At 39.8% G+C, this 24,881-nt stretch overlaps 1 protein-coding gene across 1 annotated transcript in view; it reads left to right on the top strand.

The window, feature by feature from the left end:
- Positions 1–24,881, top strand: part of KLHL1 (kelch like family member 1) — a 452,588-nt gene that overhangs the window by 383,125 nt on the left and 44,582 nt on the right. Inside the window, exon 8 of the mRNA XM_048851948.2 lies at positions 14,289–14,451. Within this exon, the coding sequence (XP_048707905.2) occupies positions 14,289–14,451 (163 nt within the window). The remainder of the gene's footprint in view (positions 1–14,288; positions 14,452–24,881) is intronic.

Genomic DNA, 24,881 nt, shown 5'->3' with positions numbered 1-24,881 from the left:
TGCGTTACCTAGGGAGGTGGTAGAATCTCCTTCCTTAGAGGTTTTTAAGGTCAGGCTTGACAAAGCCCTGGCTGGGATGATTTAACTGGGAATTGGTCCTGCTTCGAGCAGGGGGTTGGACTAGATGACCTTCTGGGGTCCCTTCCAACCCTGATATTCTATGATTCTATGATTCTCCCTCCTCCCAGCTTTTGAAAGTATCTTGTCTCCTCATTGGTCATTTTGGTCAGGTGCCAGCAAGGTTACCTTTAGCTTCTTAACCCTTTACAGGTGAGAGGATTTTTCCTCTGGCCAGGAGGGATTTTAAAGGGGTTTACCCTTCCCTTTATATTTATGACAGACATCATCACTTGGCCTTACTTCCCTTACAACACAACACCTGAAAACACCTGAGGAACAAAGACTGAACTGAGGAAGGGGGTCCCAGCTGGGACAGAAGAATTCCTGCCTGTGTATGAAAAAGCGGTAACCTGTTTGTACTAGCAACAGTGCTTGTACTAGAGAGAATGCTTGATTCAAATCCTATCTAGATTATAAAGCTTAGATTTCAGTTTTGTTTTATTGCTTAGGTAATCTGCTTTGATCTGTACACTCACTGCTTATAATCACTTAAAATCTATCTTTCTGTAGGTAATAAATTTGTTTGTTTGTTTGTTTGTTTTTACCTAAAATAATGTGTTTTTCTAGAAGTGCTTGGAGAATCTGCTGAGGAGCAAAAACTGGTGCATGGTCCTCTCCACTTTGAGGGAGGGGTGAACTGAATAATAAACTTGTACGGATCAGGTTTTTGACCAGGGCAAGACGGTACAGCTCTGGGGTCCTAAGATAGGGAGCTGGGGGATGAGCCGGTTGGAATCCCTCTATTGTTAGTTCATGACTGGCTGAGGAGAAGCCTTCGTGTAACTGTAGCTGGGTGTGTCATTCCCTGTGTAAAGGTTTGTGTGAGTGCAGGACCAGGAGTGGTCTGCAGCTTGTTATAGCAGCAGAGTGTGAGAGGGAGCCCAGGCTGGTAAAACAGATTGGTATGTCAGCGGTACCCCAGTTCCAGGTTGCACCCCGGGGCAGTCTGTCACAGCATCAATAGGACCTCAGGTATGCACTACATGGGAATTATTTCCCTCAATTCATCTCGGCGATTGGTGCCCCTTTTGTGGGTAAATTTTTTCTCTACCTCGTATACGTCAAGAACTTGTGGATCTACAGTTAGCCTCAGTAAATTACACAGGGATGCTTATTACCTTAGATGCACTAGTGTGTATGGACCACTCCAGAAACATTTCTGATGATACATTACTATAGGAATCATGTAGTGGGCATGAAATGGTGTATAACTGGTTTCAGAAAGTAACCCTGGTAATTGATTTTCTAATTTATCTGTTCAAGACCATGTTTACAAACAGATAAAATGAGAAATTCCTCAGAGTCAGTATTGTATTACCAGATAGCATCAAGTAAGGCAGCTAAAACATCCTAATCACAAGAAATTGCCCAGAAATCAGGAGCACCAAGAAGAAAAATAAAACGTGTATGGAGTTTAACATATTTCACTACAAACTATTTAAAAATAAATTGAGTTCTGTATATTAAAACAATAGACTATTATCAATTTTCTTTGAAAATATTTTGTGTTGTGTGCTATATGAGGGCCTGTTAAATTGTAAAAGGTGCCCCAGAAGGTATGGTAGATTTGGAGACCTCCCAGTACCAGTGACATCTTGTTGTGACACAAATATTCATCTAAGCTCTGAGAACAAACCAAAAGGATTAGGAATGCTTGTGTGTGAAATGTGTTCTCTATAGGAGTTACAGTCAGATTAGCAAAAAGCTTTTCCCACTTTTAATTACTATAAAATTATTAATAATGTTAATGTATTTGGTTTCATAGGTATTCATAGCTCCTTACTGACAAGTAAGAAAACAAGCTCCCTGCCCCCAGGAGTTTACAATCTAAGGGCCTGATTCTACAAACACTTTTATGCACATGTATAACTTTACTCAGGTCCATGTTTGCAGAATTGGGCCCAAGCAGTTAATTTCAGTGAGAATGGATGGCACTCAGTATCTCTCAGGAGATGCTTAGCACCTTGCAGAATTGGTCTTTTAGTTTGAAAAAAAAAAAAAACAACGAAAAAGCCAGACCATGGGGGCTGAAGAGGAAATGGGGATCTATAGTTAGGACAAGGAGGAAAGGAATATTGCTCTTGGGTGAGTATTATTTTTCCACTTTTATTTACTTTGGCTTTTAAGAGAAGACACAAGAATAGGCTCAAATTGAGCAGTGACTACTGCTAGAAGACTTTTTTATCTGTTTTAATTTTGCATTTTAATAACTTGCTCCATAATTTGAGGAAGATAATTGGTTAACACATTTTATTCATATTCATGACTTGCAGTACAGCATATTTACAGGCCATGCTCAAATGACTGTATTCCTTATTAATGACACTTCTGTATCTGCAGTCAGTTGTTGGTGATACATAGAACAGATGTGTTTTCTTAAATCAATGTCATTGTTAAGGTCAGGATTTCCATTCCTGCATTACTCCCTATCACAGATAGGGAGTTTTGCTCTGGCAGCTGTATAATTAGAGCCTAAAGAATACAATCTCAGTTAACATCAGATTAAGTTTATCTACCTGTAATGTCCATGCTGCATTCTAGTCATAAGTATATTCTGTGCAAAAACTAAATTTAATGTAATGCTATATCTGAGACACTGATCTTGCCAAATTCAAGAGGCCTGGTGCTGACCTTGCACTGTTTTTAAATTGATGTATATGCATTGACTTTAATGAACATCAGACCCATGTTCTGATTGGCTGATTGGTTGCTTTTGATTGACATGTCCGGGCACCATCTCCCAGCATTGCACAGGAAAGAATCTCTATACTCCTTATATTGAATGAATGGGGAAAAGAGAATAGAAGCAGGCTGATAGTAAAAAGAGGCAGGGGAAGAAGGGATGGAGTTTGCAGAATGATTTGGAGAGAGACCAGCAACATTTAATGGCCCGCCAGGCACTTCCAACCTACTTTCTCTTGTGAAGATTAAACTGGTATCTGTTTAGTATTCCCAGTGTAATATTTTACGTTAGAAAGAAAGTGTGGCTGATGGAAAGCAAACTGCTGCTGAAAGGGTGGCAAAGAGGAACTAGCCCAAGGAACCTTTAAAATGTAACCATTCAATAGAAAGGTGTCCAACCTTTTCAACTGGAGGTCTGCACAAGACAACAGTCTAAAGACAAGAGTCCACAATCTATACTTAGGGGCAGACTGGTCCTACGTTAGAAAGAAAGTGTGGCTGATGGAAAGCAAACTGCTGCTGAAAGGGTGGCAAAGAGGAACTAGCCCAAGGAACCTTTAAAATGTAATCATTCAATAGAAAGGTGTCCAACCTTTTCAACTGGAGGTCTGCACAAGACAACAGTCTAAAGACAAGAGTCCACAATCTATACTTAGGGGCAGACTGGTCTGTTCAGGTGTCTGAACGGGGAGTGCAAAACACTTGCAATTCCCTTGTTGGGCATTTCCCCAGCATGAAGGAGTCCCCAGCAGGTGTAGAATCAGCATAACCAGCTTCATTCCTGAAGTCCCTGGAGGAGGGGGCATGTCATGGAGGAACGAGAGTGGGGAAAACTTCTATGCTCTGGCTATCCCCAGCTGGGAAATGGTCGTTTGCATATTTAGTCATTGGCAGACTCTGCCTTTAATGATTATCTCAGTACGGTTTAGGAATTGTTGTGTTTGTTTTTTAAGCAGTATACAATGCAGCATGTCCACATTATTTGCCATAATTGCAGAAGAAAATATATTGAGTTGTCTGGGTAGCTGAAAGAATTAGGGACAGCTACACTTCTGAAATAATAATAATAATAACAATTAATAGTCTAAGCCCTAACTACAGAAGAGTCTACATCCCCCATAGCTGGCTAGAGGTACCCTAAATAGCAGTCCTCGCTGTATGAAATAAACCGCTTCCCAATTTAATGTATGCCAATCCCCCCCCACACACACACACACCCCCTTCAGATCATTTCTGAAAACTCAGCTATGCTCGAGGCCTACCTGTGATAAAATCCTCATGCCACCCTTAATTTGGCTGTGCTATTGTTATTTATGTCTTAAGGATGGAGGCTCTTTGAGGTTGGGCATTTTGTTTAATCTGGGGTGGGGTAGGGTGTTTTTTTTTTAGCTAAAGTTCTGTTGGTAATTCTAGGGCTATATAAATGATTGTTTAATATTAATTAATAGTGTAACTCATTACATAGCAAAGAGGGAACAAAAGCCTTTTATTGGAATTGTTTGGTAGATGTAACAGCCTGCAAAGTTCATTGATTAGATTTTACAAAAAGTTCCATCAAGTGAATTTACAAAACTATTTCTCTGTGGTTGAGGGTGTGCATTTTATTCATAGCTCTTAAAGAAAATGGTTGGTTATTTAAGGGAATAAGGACATCAATTAGGCAAGCAGAGTGTTTGTTGAGCAATCAATTCTAGTTATACAAACTCCATTTCTCTGCTTAGAGTGAGTCTGCTTCTTTAATAGCCAAAATGTACATTCATCCTGTTCACCACAAGCGCTGCAGCCTCTTTGTAGTAACGTCTTCAGGAGCCAAGTATGTTGAATGAGGTATTATCTCTCCAGTATAATTCTAATATTGCTTAATCCAGCTAGTAAATGTTTCATGTTGTAACTGAGATATGTAGTTTCAAGTAATATTCCTTTACCTTTATCTACACAGTTTAGAACTGTACCATCATTGCCAGAGTATAAAGAGAAAATTCTGTACCCCGCTGGCAGTGCCATTATTTCAGTTAATTCTTTTGTTTTCATGATCTTCACATGTATTTTGGTTACTTATGGACCCTTCTTAGACCCATATATTTACATTTACTAACAGTGAATTTCTTAGTCTATTTCAACCTTATGAAAATTCCTTACCTTGGTAGTAATAATTCATACTTACATTGTCATTTGTTTGGAAGAAGCTCTTTCTTGATTCTGTGGGCATCTAGTTGAGGTGTACTGAATAAATCCAGAAGAGCTTGCTCCAGCACAATGGGGATCTGATATTTTTCAAAATATACTATAAAGCAATGTTCATTTAAGAGATATCTCAGAGTAGTTTAGAATCAAATCAGACTGATATGTCCACTCAATTATCTCCATAACATTCTGTATCTAACTGATTATTCAAAGAAGACATTGTCACTTTTTTACTGGTTAAATAATCCATATTCAGGAAAAAAGAGGATGTTTTACAACATATTAATCAGACTGAAAGAATAGTGAAAGTTATCATTCCTTCACAGTCATGCTAAACTGGAAATAGTAGGTTGTCTTGCATCTCTAACCTGGTGGTGATATTTGTCAGTTTAACAGCATGCGGTAGTCTTTTTGGTTTACAGCCCACTCTCCAAGGACTGAAAGGGTTCAAGAAGTCAAAAATTGGCACCCTACCAATATTGGCATGCTTGATCCAAACAAATCTGAGACAACTTGAGTAAAAGGGCAGTGTTCAGTATGGGCTAGATCTACAAATGGATTTAGGTGCCTTACTGTGATTTTCAATGCCTACATCCAAAATTTAGATCCTCAAAACCTCCACTCAGGTGCTGGCTAACCCTACAAGTGACTAAAATCCCTAAGGCCCAGATTCACATAAAAGGATGTAGGCACATAACTGCCATTTTCAGCAACTAAATCCAACATTTAAGCACGGAGATCCTCCAAACTACTGCTCAGCTGCTGCCTAATATCCCTAAACTTCTTTGACACCTACATTTCTTCTGTTAAAGTCCCCTAGGCACCTAAGATTCTGCAACTAGGCATGTGCACGTATGCCTCTGTCCTAACACCTGGTGCCTATCTCATGACTAAGTCAGTAGAGCAGGACTTGCACTTGGGTCTCCCACATCTCAGGTACATGCCCTAACCATTGAACTATAGAGTTGTTCTTGTAATTGCTGTTGCCCAGTTACTATAAAGCTGTTCACACAAAGTGAACAGTTTCAACAGAAGATATTGCAGAAGACGCATCTCAGACTACCTCATATTCTAGTGGTTAGGGCACTCATGTAGGAAGTTGGTAGACCTGGGTTCAGGTCCTGCCTCCACATCAACTAAAGGGGTAATTTGATCTTCAGTATCCTACGTTCTGAATGAGTTCTCTAACCACTGAGCTACAGGTTATAAGGGAACAGATTATCCTACCTGGATTTGTCCCCAAGAATGGGAGTAAGCACCTAACTTAAAGAAAGGGTTCATAGCAATGAATCCTGACTGGAGGGAAGCATTTCCTCCAGCATCAACCTAGATGCCTAAATCCCTGTGAGAGGTGGGATTTAGGTCTCACCGTTCTCCTTAGCATATCCTATTGGTTAGCTTAGGCGGCTTCCTGATCATCTTGATGGCTTGTGTCTCCCATTCCTAGGTGCCCAACTCTCTTCATGCATTATATAGGGAACCTGTGTGCCTAAGTCAGGGCTGTGGATTCCACTAAGCAGCACTGTGCCTAAATGCAATCTGTTGCTACACTGATCCCCTTTGTTGATCTAATCCTATGTGTCATTGTCTCCCCACCACACCAAAACTCCTATGCCTTGTCAACTGTGGGGGACAGTGCATAGAATAAGAGGAATCAGTAATGTGTCTGGAATGAGGGTGTGTATGATGGTGCATGTGTGTGTATAAATACAAGAGGAAGGGTGGATTGAGATTTGTTTTTTGTTAATTAGGGGGAAAGAAAGAACCTGTGATGTGGTGTAGCCAGGGCCACACTTCAGACTAATATAAAGAGATCCCCTACAAGTGTTCAGTTGGTTTTACCAAAGAGATGTGTCTGCACAAAGCATCTCCATGACCTGTGTGGTAAATCTTATATTGTCACTATTGGGACCATTACTAGTGGGACCTCTGAAATTGCAGGTTTGGCAGGATTGTCTAGACCAACCCTTAGCATTGGTAACCTGTGAAGGGTAGACAGATTCCAGCCATGGCAAATACTGTACAGCTACAGCCACCTGACATGACGGAGTGTGTACCATGGTCAAAGGAAGTGTGACTTAGTGAGCTGCAATTTGGCAAATGCACACTGATTCATAAATTTTAGGGCCAAAAGAGACCATTATGATCGTCTAATCTGACTTCCTGCATAACACAGACTTTGGATTTTCACCAAGTAGTTCTAAAAGATTTAAAGTGTTCAACTGTCTGAATCCACCACATCCCTTGCTAAACTGTTCCAGTGCTTAATTGTCCTCAATATTGAAAAAATGAGCAACATTTCTAGTCTGAATTCATCAAGTTGCAGATTCCAGCCATTGGATCTTGTTATGCTATGCCTTTGTTAGCCAGAGCCCTTTGATCAGATATATTCTCCCCATGTAGGTAAGTAGAATCATAGAATCATAGAATATCAGGGTTGGAAGGGACCCCAGAAGGTCATCTAGTCCAACCCCCTGCTCAAAGCAGGACCAATTCCCAGTTAAATCATCCCAGCCAGGGCTTTGTCAAGCCTGACCTTAAAAACTTCTAAGGAAGGAGATTCTACCACCTCCCTAGGTAACGCATTCCAGTGTTTCACCACCCTCATAGTGAAAAAGTTTTTCCTAATATCCAATCTAAACCTCCCCCACTGCAACTTGAGACCATTACTCCTCGTTCTGTCATCTGCTACCATTGAGAACAGTCTAGAGGCATCCTCTTTGGAACCCCCTTTCAGGTAGTTGAAAGCAGCTATCAAATCCCCCCTCATTCTTCTCTTCTGCAGACTAAAGAATCCCAGCTCCCTCAGCCTCTCCTCATAAGTCATGTGTTCTAGACCCCTAATCATTTTTGTTGTCCTTCGCTGGACTCTCTCCAATTTATCCACATCCTTCTTGTAGTGTGGGGCCCAAAACTGGACACAGTACTCCAGATGAGGCCTCACCAATGTCCAATAGAGGGGAACGATCACGTCCCTCGATCTGCTCGCTATGCCCCTACTTATACATCCCAAAATGCCATTGGTCTTCTTGGCAACAAGGGCACACTGCTGACTCATATCCAGCTTCTCGTCCACTGTCACCCCTAGGTCCTTTTCCGCAGAACTGCTGCCTAGCCATTCGGCCCCTAGTCTGTAGCGGTGCATTGGATTCTTCCGTCCTAAGTGCAGGACCCTGCACTTATCCTTATTGAACCTCATCAGATTTCTTTTGGCCCAATCCTCCAATTTGTCTAGGTCCTTCTGTATCCTATCCCTCCCCTCCAGCGTATCTACCACTCCTCCCAGTTTAGTATCATCCGCAAATTTGCTGAGAGTGCAATCTGCACCATCCTCCAGATCATTTATGAAGATATTGAACAAAACCGGCCCCAGGACCGACCCCTGGGGCACTCCAGTTGACACCGGCTGCCAACTAGACATGCAGCCATTGATCACTACCCGTTGAGCCCGACAATCTAGCCAGCTTTCTACCCACCTTATAGTGCATTCATTCAGCCCATACTTCCTTAACTTGCTGACAATAATACTGTGGGAGACCGTGTCAAAAGCTTTGCTAAAGTCAAGAAACAATACATCCACTGCTTTCCCTTCATCCACAGAACCAGTAATCTCATCATAAAAGGCGATTAGATTAGTCAGGCATGACCTTCCCTTGGTGAATCCATGCTGGCTGTTCCTGATCACTTTCCTCTCCTGCAAGTGCTTCAGGATTGATTCTTTGAGGACCTGCTCCATGATTTTTCCAGGGACTGAGGTGAGGCTGACTGGCCTGTAGTTCCCAGGATCCTCCTTCTTCCCTTTTTTAAAGATTGGCACTACATTAGCCTTTTTCCAGTCATCCGGGACTTCCCCCGTTCGCCACGAGTTTTCAAAGATAATGGCCAATGGCTCTGCAATCACAGCCACCAATTCCTTCAGCACTCTTGGATGCAACTCGTCCGGCCCCATGGACTTGTGCATGTCCAGCTTTTCTAAATAGTCCCTAACCACCTCTATCTCCACAGAGGGCTGGCCATCTCTTCCCCATTTTGTGATGCCCAGCACAGCAGTCTGGGAGCTGACCTTGTTAGTGAAGACAGAGGCAAAAAAAGCATTGAGTACATTAGCTTTTTCCACATCCTCTGTCACTAGGTTGCCTCCCTCATTCAGTAAGGGGCCCACACTTTCCTTGGCTTTCTTCTTGTTGCCAACATACCTGAAGAAACCCTTCTTGTTACTCTTGACATCTCTTGCTAGGTGCAGCTCCAGGTGCGATTTGGCCCTCCTGATATCATTCCTACATGCCCGAGCAATATTTTTATACTCTTCCCTGGTCATATGTCCAACCTTCCAGTTCTTGTAAGCTTCCTTTTTATGTTTAAGATCCGCTAGGATTTCACCATTAAGCCAAGCTGGTCGCCTGCCATATTTACTATTCTTTCGACTCATCGGGATGGTTTGTCCCTGTAACCTCAACAGGGATTCCTTGAAATACAGCCAGCTCTCCTGGACTCCTTTCCCCTTCATGTTAGTCCCCCAGGGGATCCTGGCCATCCGTTCCCTGAGGGAGTCGAAGTCTGCTTTCCTGAAGTCCAGGGTCCGTATCCTGCTGCTTACCTTTCTTCCCTGCGTCAGGATCCTGAACTCAACCAACTCATGGTCACTGCCTCCCAGATTCCCATCCACTTTTGCTTCCCCCACTAATTCTACCCAGTTTGTGAGCAGCAGGTCAAGAAAAGCGCCCCCCCTAGTTGGCTCCTCTAGCACTTGCGCCAGGAAATTGTCCCCTACGCTTTCCAAAAACTTCCTGGATTGTCTATGCACTGCTGTATTGCTCTCCCAGCAGATATCAGGAAAATTAAAGTCACCCATGAGAATCAGGGCATACGATCTAGTAGCTTCCGTGAGCTGCCGGAAGAAAGCCTCATCTACCTCATCCCCCTGGTCCGGTGGTCTATAGCAGACTCCCACCACTACATCACTCTTGTTGCACACACTTCTAAACTTAATCCAGAGACACTCAGGTTTTTCTACAGTTTCTTGTCACAGTTCAGAGCAACTGCACCTGTATTTCCACTTAAATACAGAGTGCTTCAGCAAGGGCACCCCCGCAGGCTTCTCATTCCCTGGCTGTTATTTTCTTGGGTGAATACACACATCTCACTCCCTCCTGGCCTGAGTATTTGCAAGCCAAACAGTCCCCTGCCTTCCCTGTGTTATTCCCAGCAGTCTACCTAAACAGATGGGCTTGCTTTCTCTTCAGAGATTGATATCTGTGTGTCTGCCCACCATTATAAATTATCACACAGTTCTTCTGATGCAAGCCTATTTTATTCTCAGGTAAAAGCACTAGAAAGAAAACATACTAAAAATTATAAAAGAGCCTACATGCCTACTAAATTTATCAGAGATTACCCCAATCCTAACATGGACTCTGCTCCCAAAGCAGTCCTTCAGCACTCCACCCACGGGGTTTCTTGTGATTACAGGTTCATCACAGCTTCAGCTCAGAACAAGCCTGCAGTCTTATGGACCCACAGTAGGCCAGTCCTTCCAACCCTTCTCAAAGGTTTGGGGCCCTCTGTGGACAGGGGTCCTGTATATTTGCTGGACAAGGAAGAAGGTCGTAGCCTGTTTAAAACCAGGCTATTTATCCAAAAGTCCTTTCTTTGTCTATTGGTCCCTGGAGAATCCAGTGTGAACCTTTCGAGGGAGGCGGGTGTGGCTTCAAAGGACTGATAACCAGAGAAATTATATTAGCATCCTTCATCTCCTAGAGGAGTTAAATATAATTCCACAATAAGAAATACACAACTACATTTTAATATAATATATCCCAAAGGCATTAATTCTAACTCAATAAGGTTTAACTTAATTCAGTAAATTTTATCTTAATTCCTTAATCCCATTCCTTAATTCCATAAGGTTTGTCCAGGATATTGTCTCTGCCACACTTGTAGACTATGATCAAATCGCCTCTTGGATACACATCTTGGGTAAGCTATGTGGATATATATTAAGTATGTCACTTTAAAGCAGGTTTTCCAGATTGTCAATAATTCTTGTTCTTTTCTGAATTTTTCCCATATGCTATCAACAGTGTAGCAAGCTGTGCCAGCACTTATTAGGGTTCAGACTGTTTTCACTGACAAATGCAGAAAAAGAGTGCCCTACAGTTCGCCGGTCCAATGTGACTGCAGGGTGTCTCTTGTAGTAGACAGGTGTTGGCTACATGCTACTACCATGGATGCGCAGATTTCTGGCCTAAAGGGCAGAATTTAGCCCTTTTTTCTTTTCATTTCAATCCAAGCAAAGAGATGGCTTACTGTGTTCTTAGAAACATCTACAATTTATTTTCGCATTGATGGTTCCATTGCTTCTTCCATCTGCTTATTTATGCAAAACAGATTTATTTTAAGTGACTCTTTCTTAATTTGAAAACCCAACCAAAGAAACTCCCCACCCCCACCCCACACATTTGCAGGCAACATATGCAGTCCCTCAAATTGCCATGTATGCAAGTAATATAAAAGTAATACCTGATGTCATATAGCTCGTATGAGCACAGAAAAATCAGTGATAGACAAATGTTCTATTTATCAGATATGATTGACTCAGTTCACAAATTAGAATAGTACTTGGTTTGTAATACTGTCCTGATGATTTGGAGAAAGACAAATAATCAGAATGCATGGGTTTTCTTTCCTGCAGTTGGAAGATAGTCCTTGTTGAATTGTTCTATAGAAATGCTAGTTGTTGCAGCTTTCTGATTGTATTCCAGTATGATTAAAAACCACATGCAAAAAAAAAAAAAAGCATAACTAAAATATCTATGGGTTAGGGCAAATATAAAAAACACTAGAAATACTATGATGACTCATTTTTGCTGAAGGCTGTTGTATTTCCAGTTTCAAGTTATATTACGTAGCCTCAGATCTACGTGTTTCTATTTTTCACCCATAAATTTGTTAGTCTCTAAGGTGTCACAAGTACTCCTTTTCTTTTTGCGAATACAGACTAACACGGCTGCTACTCTGAAACTTTTCACCCGCTGACAGCCTAAAATGGAAAAATTAGCCCCTAAATAAAGCATTGGATAAATTTACTGGTCACACAATTCTGCCAGCCTTACTCATGTTGACTCATGTTAATAACACACTCCATGAATAGTGCTATTGAACTCAAGTTATTTATACATACAGTAGCGCGATCCACTAATATCCATGGGAGCATTTGTGGAATAAATCACTACTCAATGTGAACAGGGTTGGCAGAATCTGTTGCTCAATTAGTATCACACCCATTCACCCCAGTAGGACACAAATCAAAATCAGTCTGAATTGATCAATCTTGGATTTTGTTTGTTACTAATGAGCTGGTTACTAATGAGCTAATGAGAGACATAAATATAATATCTTTCAAAAGGTTTAAATGAGTAATTTTTTGCAGTGAACACTTTCATCACTGTTCAACAATGGGATGAAATTCTATGCTCCAGAGTTTACTTTATTCAGTATTTTAAAATGCAATGGGCCAGAACTGGACTAGCTGTTTTGAGGAGGAATTATGGGGAGAATGAGGGCATTTCATGCTCAGCAAAGAGGGGGTTGTTTCAAATGTAAATGTAACAAGAATTTTTACATGTACAAAATTTTTTTGTACAAAATTTACAGAATTTTTTTATTGAGTTCATTTGGTAGATGTTGATGATGCTCTGGAAAATGGAGTGGGCGCTGAGGTATCAAAATTCACAGATGGAACAAATTATTTAGGTTAGTCAAGTCCAAAGAAGACTGGGAGAAATATCAGAATATCCTGACAAAGTGCGGTGAATGGGCAACATGATGCCAGATGAAGTTCTATGATAATAAATACAAAGTAGTGCATATTGGAGGGAAAATATGTATTACTCATCCACTCTATAGGGTTCTAAATTAACTGTATCAATTGAGGAAAAGGACCTGGTCATCACTGTGGAGAACTCAGTGAAAATTTCTGTTCAGTAAACATCTGTAATACTATGTACAGTACTAGTGACAATTTCTCGAACAAGAATATTACAGAATTTGAAGAAGTTCAGAAAAGGACAATATATGAAGAGTGATTCAGAAGAATTGGGATTGTTTATCTTAGAAAGGAGATGAGTAAAAAGGGACATGATAAAAGTATATAAAATTAATGGTAAAGAGAAGGTTGACTGGGAGCCACTGTTCTCTTTGGCTCACAAGATTAGAGCAAGGAGACATTCAGTGAAATCAAAAGGGAAAAGTTTCAAAACAGATTAAAGCTACTTGTTTTTCACATAATGTGTAATTAGATTGTGGAACTTGTTGTCACAGGATGTTGTTGAGGCAAAGAATTTAACAAGATTCAAAGATGGATCATATCTTTATCAAGATAAATACGTGGCATATCCAGAATTGTTATAGTAAATGCTAACTAAAAGTTTGGAAGGGATAAATTTCCCATGCTTTGTGTTTTAAAGCAATCTATTAGGGATTAGGATAAAATCTTATTGGGAGCAGATTATCCTAACTACTGTAAAGTTTTTTGCACCTGACTCTGAAGCATCTGATGCTAACCACCGTCAGAATATTGCAAATATTCAGAATATAGGAAATGCCATACTGGATGGTCCATGTTCTTATGTTATCTGCATTAAGATTTAGGGACATTGCTGCTGAGTCATGCTGGCATCTGGGCCAAGCCACAATGTGGAAATGTTACCAGAGTCTCTTTGGACCAGGTGAAATTGGGGAGCTAGGATACAGGAGATCCCAGAGGAAAACCCTAGGAACAAGCAATACTGGTGAGGAAACTTAGGCTGAAGTTTGTTGTGTTATTGCTTTGGAGTTACCAATCTATTCAATCCTCAGGAAAGGGATGATGTTGAACACTAACTCAGGGCTGGTTTTAATTTTTCCATCAAAACTATTCGTCAGTGGAAAACTGGAGTTTTGATTAAATTATTTTCATACTAAAAAGTGTCTGCTTTCCACAGAAAAATTCAGCTTTTCATGAAAAAACATCTTCAATAAAAGTAGACATTTTCCATAGGAAAAATAAACCCATTTTCTGACCCACTCTAGATTTTATTTTATTTTGAGGACATGTTAAGGACTCAGTCCATTTGCAAGATAATATGTAAAACAACACAAAGTATGAGTGGGAGGAGATGATTGCTATGCATCTTATTCAACCAGGAGTATATGGGCATATTAATATTTACTTGGTACCTTTGTGATGGTAAATATTTATTTAAGAATGTAGTGTAAGATAATCTATCTATGTTTATCTTCTCTCACTCTCTCTTCTATTTTAGGTGTTACAGTACTTGAAGGGCCTATTTATGCAGTGGGTGGCCATGATGGCTGGAGTTATTTGAACACGGTTGAGAGGTGGGATCCACAAAGTCAGCAGTGGACATTTGTGGCAAGTATGTCAATTGCCAGAAGCACTGTTGGAGTGGCAGCATTAAATGGCAAGTGAGTAGGGTATTCTTGTTCTGTTTAAAACACACTTTTCTAAAGGATGAGTAACTGTTGCACAATAGTAAATATCTTTTGGTGTATTACATTTGAGGGCATCATTGGAAGTAAATATAGACATAGGGTTGTTGCCATATGCACATCAGCTCTCTGTACGTTGATAAATAGCAAATTAAAATATATTGTCTCAATTTTTCTTTAAGTAATAAGTTCATGATTTACATTAAAGATCTGAGAACATAGAGCTGAAGTCAAACTGTGTATATAATAATTCCAGGAGGTACAGGGGAACATTTTCAAAGTGCTGGCCAGGACACATTGTGAGTTCACTAATCTGATCTATATGTGTTGTGGGTGCTAGCTCTATTCAGCAGATTCAACTTACCCAGGTACTGCTGTCATTTCCCTAGTAGCTGGAATTTCTTTATATGCATTCTGCATATTATGGCAGTCAAAAATTAAACCACATGACCTTTATGGTCTGAAAGCTGCAGCTCTAGCACGTGAACCAAAGGTAAAACTGCCTCTTGCTGTGTGCACTAAACTTGCCATTTGTGGAGGTCTCTCAATGTGCTCACATTCTAAGCACCACCTGTAGGGTCTGCCCCCTCTTTGCTTTTGTTTCTTTCTTGATACAGCAAATGTAGGACACTAATAAGAGCTGGTTGAATAGTTCTTTATGTTATTTACTGTTTATGGTTAGTTGTTTGCCTATTTACAAACTTTCAGTCCTCCAGTCAGGAAGCAAAAACTAAATTGCAGAATTTGCTACCAGTATGCACCATAATTAAAACAAATAAAGAATAGTTGACGTGAACAGTTCACAAGCATCTCTTAGTCTGAAAATGGTTCATCTAAAGTATTTGGTGAATATTTTTGAATAACTGATACATCAAGAACTTGAAACATCAAAGAAACTCAGGATTGGTTTGTGCTTTGGTTATATTTTATACATCTCACTCACCTTCTCTTAGGAATAAACTATGTAAGAAAACATTAAGTGTTTAAAAGGTTCATACCCAATTATCACCCTTTCCTCCATTTTGCCATTTTTAACAAATTTGCACATTTCTTTGCATCTACACTAGCGAACATTGTAGCCATAATTCAGTCTGTTGGTAGCAGTAGTGTCAGATATTATAGAGACAAAGCTTTGGCTATCAAACAAGGATCCATTTATATTTGAAAACTGGGGTTTCCCTTCCTACAGTTTAATCCAATTTTAAAAACATAATTGAACTCCTTTAAAACCTATAGTACAAACTGCTAATGTAATACCATTTGATTGTCTTCTTGAATCATAATATAATGGTACCCTGAATCACACTTAAAAATAAAGTCACTACCCACTTACATTTCTGTCTAAATGAGGCTACTATAAAAGAAGTATAGGGGAATTATCCAAATGCCCCAAAATAAATCAGTGACTCTCTGATCACTTCCTGACCTCCTAAATTCTTAACGTTCTGACATAGCATACATTATCTTCTAATGTGGATAGTTTCTTGTCATAGCCTCCTACACCAGTCTGAACCAGTGAGCAACTATTCTTCACTTGAGTGACAAAATCATACACCTATCACAAAGCAGAACTTTATTATGCTGACTGGTAGCTTCAGCAGGGAGACCCTAGTTTATCTTTTGCCTGCAGAAGTTTATTGAGAAGCATATTACCAAGCTTCTCTGCTACCAATGCAGGGTTCCACTCTCTTGAGTTGACTAGCTCTTATTTCCAAGTCCAGCCAAGGAGAGCTTGGTGTAGAGTCAAAATCTCTCTGGCTCATGCTGTGGCCTGACAGATCATTGTGTTTGGCTGAGCTTAATGAATCCAACTGAGAGCAATTTTCCAAAAAGAATCTTTACTGGATCAGAGCCCTCACCCTTGTTCAGATTCTGATCACTCTTCAGAAGTTGCACTCAACACAGTAGCATCTTTCATTTGAGGCAGATGATCTCGGAGGTCAGACTAGATGATCATAATGGAGGTCAGACTAGATGATCATAATGGTCCCTTCTGACCTTAATATCTATGAATCTATTAATCTCTTTCTCCTTATAGTTAGGGTCCTGCTAAATTCACAGCCCTGAAAAACTCATCACGGACTGTGAAATCTGATCTCCCCCGGCTCCCTGTGAAAGCTGGTCTCTTGTGTGCTTTTACCCGATACTATACAGATTTCACAGAAGAAACCAGCATTTCTCAAATTGAGGGTCCTGACCCAAAAACGAGTGCAGGGGAGTCACACAGTTATTTTAGGAGGGTCACGGTATTGCCACCCTTATTTTTGCACTGCTGCCTTAAGAGCTGGATTCCGGAGTCTGGCGGCTGCTGACTGAGGGCAGGCAGCAGTGCAGAAGTAAGGATAGCAGTACCACCCCACCCCCCCAAGACCCACCCCCTGGTCACAACTCCTTTTTCGGTCAGGACACCTACAATTACAACACCATGAAATTTCAAATTTAAAGAGCTGAAATCATGAAATTTATGATTTTTAAAATCCAATGACCATGAAATTGACCAAAATGAACCATGAATTTGGTAGGGCCCTACTTATAGTGTTACTGGAGAAATACCTGGGTAAAAATGCCATCTATGGGTTTTGCCCAATCATCAGGGAGGAAGCAGAAAGTTGCTATTGTGGCGTGAGTATTAACTATGAGAAGCTCGTGGGACCATTTTAGATTATTTCAATCCTCTGAAACCTTCTCCAGAAACATGAGAGAATTGCCTGGCAACACGAGAGAATCACATCCAATTTCTCCATTTGGCAAGTTTTCTCAAGACTGTGAAAATAGCATGCATATGAACACACCAATATCCTGATTGACATCAAATAACATAAAAATGGCCATACTGGGTCAGACCAATGGTCCATCTAGCTCAGGATCCTGTCTTCTGACAGTGGCCAATGCCAGGTGCTCCAGAGGGAATGACCAGAACTTGGCGATTTTGAGTGATCCATCCCCTGCTGTCCATTCTCAGCCTCTGGCAGTTGGAGGTTTAGGGATACCGGGAGCATGTGATTGTGTTCCTGACCATTTTGGTTAATACCCATTGATGGACCTATTCTCCATAAATGTATCTAATTCTTTTTTTAACTCAATTATACTTTTGGCCTTTACAACATCACATGGCAACAAGTTCCACAGATAGACTGTGTATTGTGTGAAGAAGTACTTCCTTCGATTTATTTTGTTTTTAAACCTGCTTATTAATTTCATTGGGTGACCCCTAGTTCTTGTGTTATGTGAAGGTCTAAATAACACTTCCCAATTCACTTTCTCCATGTCATTCATGATTGTATAGATCTCCATCAAATCCCCATTTAGTCATCCCTTTTCTAACTGAACAGTTCCAGTCTTTCTGATCTATGCTTGAATGGATCATTTTTGTTGCCTTTCTCTGTACTTTTCAGTGAGTTCCTATGTATTTGCCTTCCCGTCCACATTAGCTATTTATTAATTTGCTGTTAAAGAAGTCTATATTATTTGAAATACAGATGATCCAAGAACACTGAACATACACATTTCATAACAGAACAAATATTATGCTGATGGGGACAATAAAAGTAAAAAGATTAAGACAATACATTTTCCACTGAAAGATTTTATTATTAGAGACTATGTATGTCAAAGAGATTTATGTATTTCCAAACAATTGTATGATACAACTGCAAATGAAAGTCTAATAGACCTTTCTGTTATATTACAGCTTTTAAAATGGCCATTTAAAAATTATTCCTGATATCTGAACCATATTTTGGAAACTATTCATTCTGCATTGCACTTGTTAAACAACTATGTATTTCACATTTTCAAAAAAAGACTTGACCTTTAATTATGTGTGTCTTTAATGGGGCATCAATAATAAATATTGTGCTGCATAAGTGAAAATACACAGCTGCTAACAGGATATGCTGATTGACAATTGTAGAACATCACAGAGGTTTACCAATCTGACTGTCACCAGTAATGACTTCAGCACACCACAGGAACCAACACCCACTGGAAGAAGTAACTGTCTTCCAGAACTCGGGAGAAAAACCTCTGCCCTTTATTGATAACTTCATACTCAAAGATGTGTTTTAGAGAACTTTACAGTTGCACCTGTTGGTGTTGTTTATATCAAATATCACAGACTATTATTGATGACAGATAAATAAAGAAAAATGAGGAATCTTTTAATTTTAACTTTTAAGAGTAAAACTACTTTTTAACTTTCTTTTCAAATCACCTTTCATTCCCCTGGGGATCAGAAAAAAATAGACCTTTGTGTTTGGACTTTCTTTTGAGGATTTGTTTTGCTTGAAGAAGAATTAAGGAGCCATCAAGAGCGTTGTAGGTGAATAATATTCCCTATTGATGTCAACTGTTTTTTACCCTGTTCTCCTGACAGAGAAGCAGCAATCCATTATTATTATTTATATTGAAGTACTGCCTGAAGACCCAGACTAAGATCAGAAGCTTATATGCTTGGCACTGCACAATACACACGTAATAGCCCCAAGGAATGTGCAACCAAAATAGACTACATGGATGCATTGTTACTAGCCTCATTTTATACATGGGATGGGAAACCGTGGCACAAAGACAAAATGACTTGCCTAAAGTCACACAAGAAGCCTGTGACAGAAGCATGGAATTGAACCCAGATTTCCTGGGTCCCAATCCAATGCCACATCCTTTCACTTCCTCATAATAGATATCATAAATTAGTCCCAAAAGCATTATCATTTGGCATCCACCTTTGTCCCTTTCACATCCCAGTTTGAGCCTTTGACTGCTGTGATTAGCCTAATCTTTTTATATTTGAATTTATTATTTCCCACTCATGTTTTTCACCTAAAGATGCTGTCCAACATAAATCTGTGAGTTGGTATTTGCCTAAATCATAAGAACACTCATGATCAGACTGGCTGTGAGCAATTCTTTTCTCTGATGTTTGGTTGCAGTACATTGAATTCAGTGTAGATTCTACATCCCATTAATTTTGCTGAAAGAATCATAAAAGTAGAACATAATGATGCATTACAAAAAAATCATTTCTCCATTATCTGTCTACTCCACTCTTATTTTGCAAATGTATTTTTGCGTACTCTAACAAATCACTGTTTTGTGAGCAAGGGTTTAGTTATTGATTTAAATCAGTTGGGGTTTTGTGTATATTTGGCTAGGTTTATTCAGTTCTATGAGATTGACATTAGTTGGATTCATTTAGTACTAGGTTTCCACAAATTTGATTATGTTCTTGGTGCAAATTTTCAGCTATTTTTTATGTGTGAGTGTGATGAGGGGAGTAGGGGGAATTTCAGCTCTAATGGTTTAAGTTTGGAAAGTTATAAGCAACTGAAAATGGTGAAAAGGAACTAATGGAAAGTATTGAACAACCTTAACAATAGATATCACTAACCGTGCCACCTATAATAAGTGTGTGATAAGGTGCAGAAGTGCTCTCTTGGATCCTGGGGACAAAGGGTTAACTTGAAGTAAGCTTCTCCTTCGCAAGTCCCTTGCACAGGTGGTCAGGTGAAGGGGTGTAAGTGGCTGCCTGAGAGTCAAAGAAGAGAGAATGACTTTGGGAAAGTATTGTGCTGTACTCAGAATTAAAGGAATGGCCTGAAACCCTGACTGTGGAGTTTTCTGTTAACTTTTCTGCTTATGGATTGGAGTGTGGACACTCCAAATATTACAGATTTGTTTATTTTCCTTTCTTGTTTATTTTCTTTATTTTCTTATCCCTTGACAAAAACACCTTTTGCTGACTGCAGCTTTACTTTTTGTTTTGGAGTCTTTCCATTAATTTATAAACTATTATCTGTAAAATAAAAGTTATTCCTATAGAATGATACCACTTGGCCTAATGTTCCTTGCAAACAAGTAATAGGATATTCCATATAAATCTTTTGAATTGGTGTGGGAGTACAGGATTCATCTGTGTAAAGCTGCTGAATCCTTTATTGATTTGGAAGGGAGAGCTATTTAGTAGAGAGGCCAATTGCTCCTTCTTAAAACAAAACAAAACATAACTGGTGCATTGGGGAAAAGTGAGCTGGGAATTCTGTAAAGATTTCCTCATAGAATTCCCTTCTGATTCTGCCTTCTTTGAGGGTGGGTTCCTGAAGTTATATGGGGTGGGGAGAGGAGAGGGGATAGTGTGGCCCAGAAATTCCTCAGAGCTTTCTTGAATTCCTAGAGATTACCTGGGCACCTTTCATGAAGGGCAGTCCTATGCATACAGCTTTCTGCGTCTTCCATGGCAGAATGTGTCCCTTAGATGGTCGTATTTGCAGCAGTATTAATTTCCATATAGATTTCCTCCTGGAAATTCTCTACATTAGGAGTGATGCAAACCCAGGAGAATCACTGCTCCCTAACTCTACCATCTTCAATTCCTGTGCTGCCTTGTAACCTGCAAAGCCACAATTGCCCTGACTGAGGATTGGTTTCTTCATGCTCAAGGGAGGGTGAGACTGTGTACTACAGCCCCTGTTTCCACATCTTGCAGATCTCCCACCCAGTTTCCAAAAAGCTTTTGCTTCCCTCTGTGAGCTGATCTGTAGAAGAGCATCTGGCCCTGGATTTCACCAGTGAAATCCTGGCCCCATTAATGTCAGTGGGAAAATTTCCGTTTATTTCAATGGGGCCGGGATCTCACCCACGATATTTAGACCAATGTTGAATCACTGTAACTGGAAATAGCTTTAATGGAATAAATCTCATTGTGCAGCTAGTACATTTCTGAATCTTTAGTATTTCTACTCATGCATTTCCTAATTAACATCCTCAAACTTTTGTTGACAACCATTTTCCAAGTAATATAATGCAATCACATTCATTGTTTGGGCTGTAGTTTTGCTAATGATTAATTTCATGCTGACCTAACTTTGTTTGGGGTTAGTCATTTTATGTTATGACACATTCATTGCTAATTGACGTCACAAAGTCATGAGGTTAATAATACCGCCAACTCCTTAATGGTGATTCAATATTTGGCCCAAGAAAATTATCAACATATCACATTCATATCTCCACCTACCTTTGCTGATTGTATGGTTGATTACAGCCTTCTCCAGGAGTTCTATTTTTCTGCCTCTCATGCATCACATAATAAAGAATCTGTGTCATTTACTCTTAGCAAAATAATTAGGACTCATTACTAATTCAGATCTCTAGCTTGATCTCTTCTGCTTTTGCACACAAATCCACATTTCCTACATAGAGCTCCCATAGAGCTCAGTGGATGTATAGTACAATGTGCATTGGGGGGTTTCTTTATTTGTTTTTTAGAATCTCAAAAATGATCAGTTCCTAAGTAGGATTTGACTTGGTGTGTTACATCTAGCCAGCTAAAGACCATTCAAGCCCTGCATTTAAGAGGGGATGAAAGTCAGATAAATACATGGGAATTTTAAAGTGATGTAAAAAATCCTAAAATTACTTAAAGATGTATTAGAATGGGGAGAGGAGGTAAAGGGGCATCTTCTCTCCTCTCCTATCACACTTATGCATAAACAGAGGAGACTTCCTATCTAGATTTTGAGATAGCTCAAAGGGGTGTCTATCTACCACACTCATTGGTACACCGCAATCCCAAGGGAGCATGGTCTGTCTTCAGGTGGGCAGGAGTGACACAGTCAGGCCCCCAGCTGGCTAGCCCATGTTTTGCAGTGTATATATATTTCAACAGTCAGTGGTGTCCTTTTTCAAAGTACTTGCAAATTGGGTGCCATCAAGCAGTTCTCCTCATCCCTCACCATACCACCTTGCATGAGCAAGCTGTTTCTTCTATATTCTTCTGTTTATTCTATACACAGTTATTCTACACACAGTTGACACTTCTCTACCTCTGCTGCACCACTCCACCATTCAGCTCCTACCATTAATGGAAAGAGTTTTTCCTCAGTTCTCTTTTAGGTACATGCTAAAATGGATAATGAAGTCCCTTTAGATTCTTATATTGCTGGTTCTCCAGCTCTGGTTCCAAGTGTACATAGGATATAAAGAACACAATTTATTTAGCAGATTACCTACCAACACCTTTGTCATGATATTAGCAAAGACATGGGGTCTGCTGGGGGAGAAAAAAACAATATGGGGGAACAGTCACTAGATTAAGTTCACGATGGACTAACTACAGAGTGGACTGTACTTCCCAAGAGGTAGGAAAAATAGGAATGAGCTGAGAAGAAAAAAGGTGAGGACACAAAGAAGGAAGAGGGAAGATTATACCTGAAATGAGTAAAAAAAAAATTGATAAATTTCACAACATTCAAACTTTTTCTGGCCCTATCACTAAATCAAAGCTCTGAGCTTTGTCATTCACTGGACAAAGCTTTGAATCAAAGCTCTGAGGTTTGTCACTCACTGGACACAATACAGATATCTAGTAATTTAAACAAGACATTGAAAGTGTGTGACACTCTTTACATGACACACCAAGCCAAGCATATAATAAATAGCCTCCCTGGGTTGTTTTAAGTACCCTCCCCCCATCTCAGTGGGCGGGGGGGTGGACATTTGGTCAGATTGTAGGGAGAATGTACTGTTCCCAGAAGGAAAGGTGTGGGAGAGCCCATGTCTGGGAAATGCCTCCCCCAGCCTCATCAAGTAAGGGGTGTGCTGTTTGTTGGTCAGGCCAAAAAAAGATATGCTGCTTACAGACGAGAGTGGGAAGGAGTATGCTCTTGAACACATCCGTATGTTTCTTTAGAAGAGACTATACATTTGGACTACCACAGTTACTTCTAAATAATAAAGGTCTTCAGCGATCAACAGCAATCAGTTACAGAGAGTTAAATAGTCTACTTGATATATTAATTTTATTGCATTAGCGTACAAAGACCCCAACTGAGATTCAGGCTGCATTGTGCTAGGCACTGTAAAACACAAAGCCAAAGACAATCCCTGCTCCAAAGAGCTAACACATTAAATAGCGAGAACAGGCAAAGGGTGGGTGAAAGGAAATAGAACCATTTTACTTATGGGAAAGTAAAGGGTCATACAGATTAAGGGCTAGTATTTCAGATTCTCAGCACCTACAACTGGGGCCAAATGTTCAAAAGAGTACAAAATCCAGCAACTCCTATTGTAACATTTTTGGCCAAATTTTCAAGCGCTTGACTCTAATTTGCTGAACTCTTGAAAACCTACTTATGTAATATGGTGCCTAAATAGAAGGTGAGGGATCTTGGAAATCCCAGCCTTTGGTGACTGACCCTTTAAAAGTTACAGATGAGGTCTGCGACAAAGCTAGGAATTTGGATGCAGATCTCCTGATTTCCAATTCTATTCCTTAATCACTATATCTTTGTGAACTTTGATCGAAATTTCTACAGATTCACTTTCACAGTTATAATCTGAAGTAGTAATATAGATATATAATACTTGTCTCATTTACATCTAGCTCCTACAGCAGGCCTGAAATAGCTACCATGTTCTGTGAATGGATGTGCCCTACCGTCTTGGCTACTGTTTTATATTTCTGTTTCTCTAGTTTGGGATCTTCATAAATTTCCCAACACTTTCTATATTTGGGGTGATGTCAAATATCTTTTGAACTGCTAGATCAACTTGTGTTAAGTTTTTCATTATTGAGTAAATTGAGATGGATTCATTCCCTGTGAAGGTCACAGACTAAATGATCACACACGGCATTTTCCAAGTCATCCATATAATTGCAAAGCGCTGCTAATTTTTATATTTCGGTAAACATTGAGAAACTTGCTCAAAGCTGCATTATTTTACCAAGTAAACCATTAAAATAAATATGCTGTAATTATGATTTTAAAGGAAAAATAATACCTCCAGATTTCACTAGAACTGGGAAAATCAGAAAATGTGTCTGCAGCAATTATATTTTTATCAGAATAAGTGTGTGTGTGTGTGTTAGTTTTGTTTCTTATTCGTTTGGTCTTGAAATGATTACACTTATATTCAAAAACCAGTTTCTTTGATTTTTCTTTTCTTTAGTCCATGTGCACCTAGAGAAACCCTGCCACACAGGCTGGCCAATTCATACACAGGCACATGAGAGAGCGAGAGAGAGAGAGAGAGAGAGAGAGAGAGAGTATTGTGTTGTACGCTTTCTGCCTCCTGTATTTCTCAGGACATACAAATGAAGAATATTTTACTGAATGTTATAAATATTTTCCCTGCTGCTGAAGTACTATGATGCTTTCCTGTATCAAAAAATTGCCTGCTTTCACAAATCAATTTACAGTAGGGGGGCTCAGATTACCTGCCAAACTAGAAAGAGGAGAAAGGCAGTGTTAGAGTGGCTTCATTTTCAAGAGCTTTATGCATATTGACTAATTCTCACAACATGGGGAAACAGAGGCAGACAGGTTAATGTTGGGGCCATAATGAGAGACACTGGAACAACTACTACAATAGTTATCTTTTCTCAAGCAAAAAACCTACTGGTCTCA

The sequence above is a fragment of the Caretta caretta genome, chromosome 1 (genome assembly GCF_965140235.1).
Source record: "Caretta caretta isolate rCarCar2 chromosome 1, rCarCar1.hap1, whole genome shotgun sequence".
Lineage (NCBI taxonomy): Eukaryota > Metazoa > Chordata > Testudines > Cheloniidae > Caretta > Caretta caretta.
Note: the sequence above shows the minus strand (reverse complement) of the source record. Positions and strands in the feature narration are given on the sequence as shown.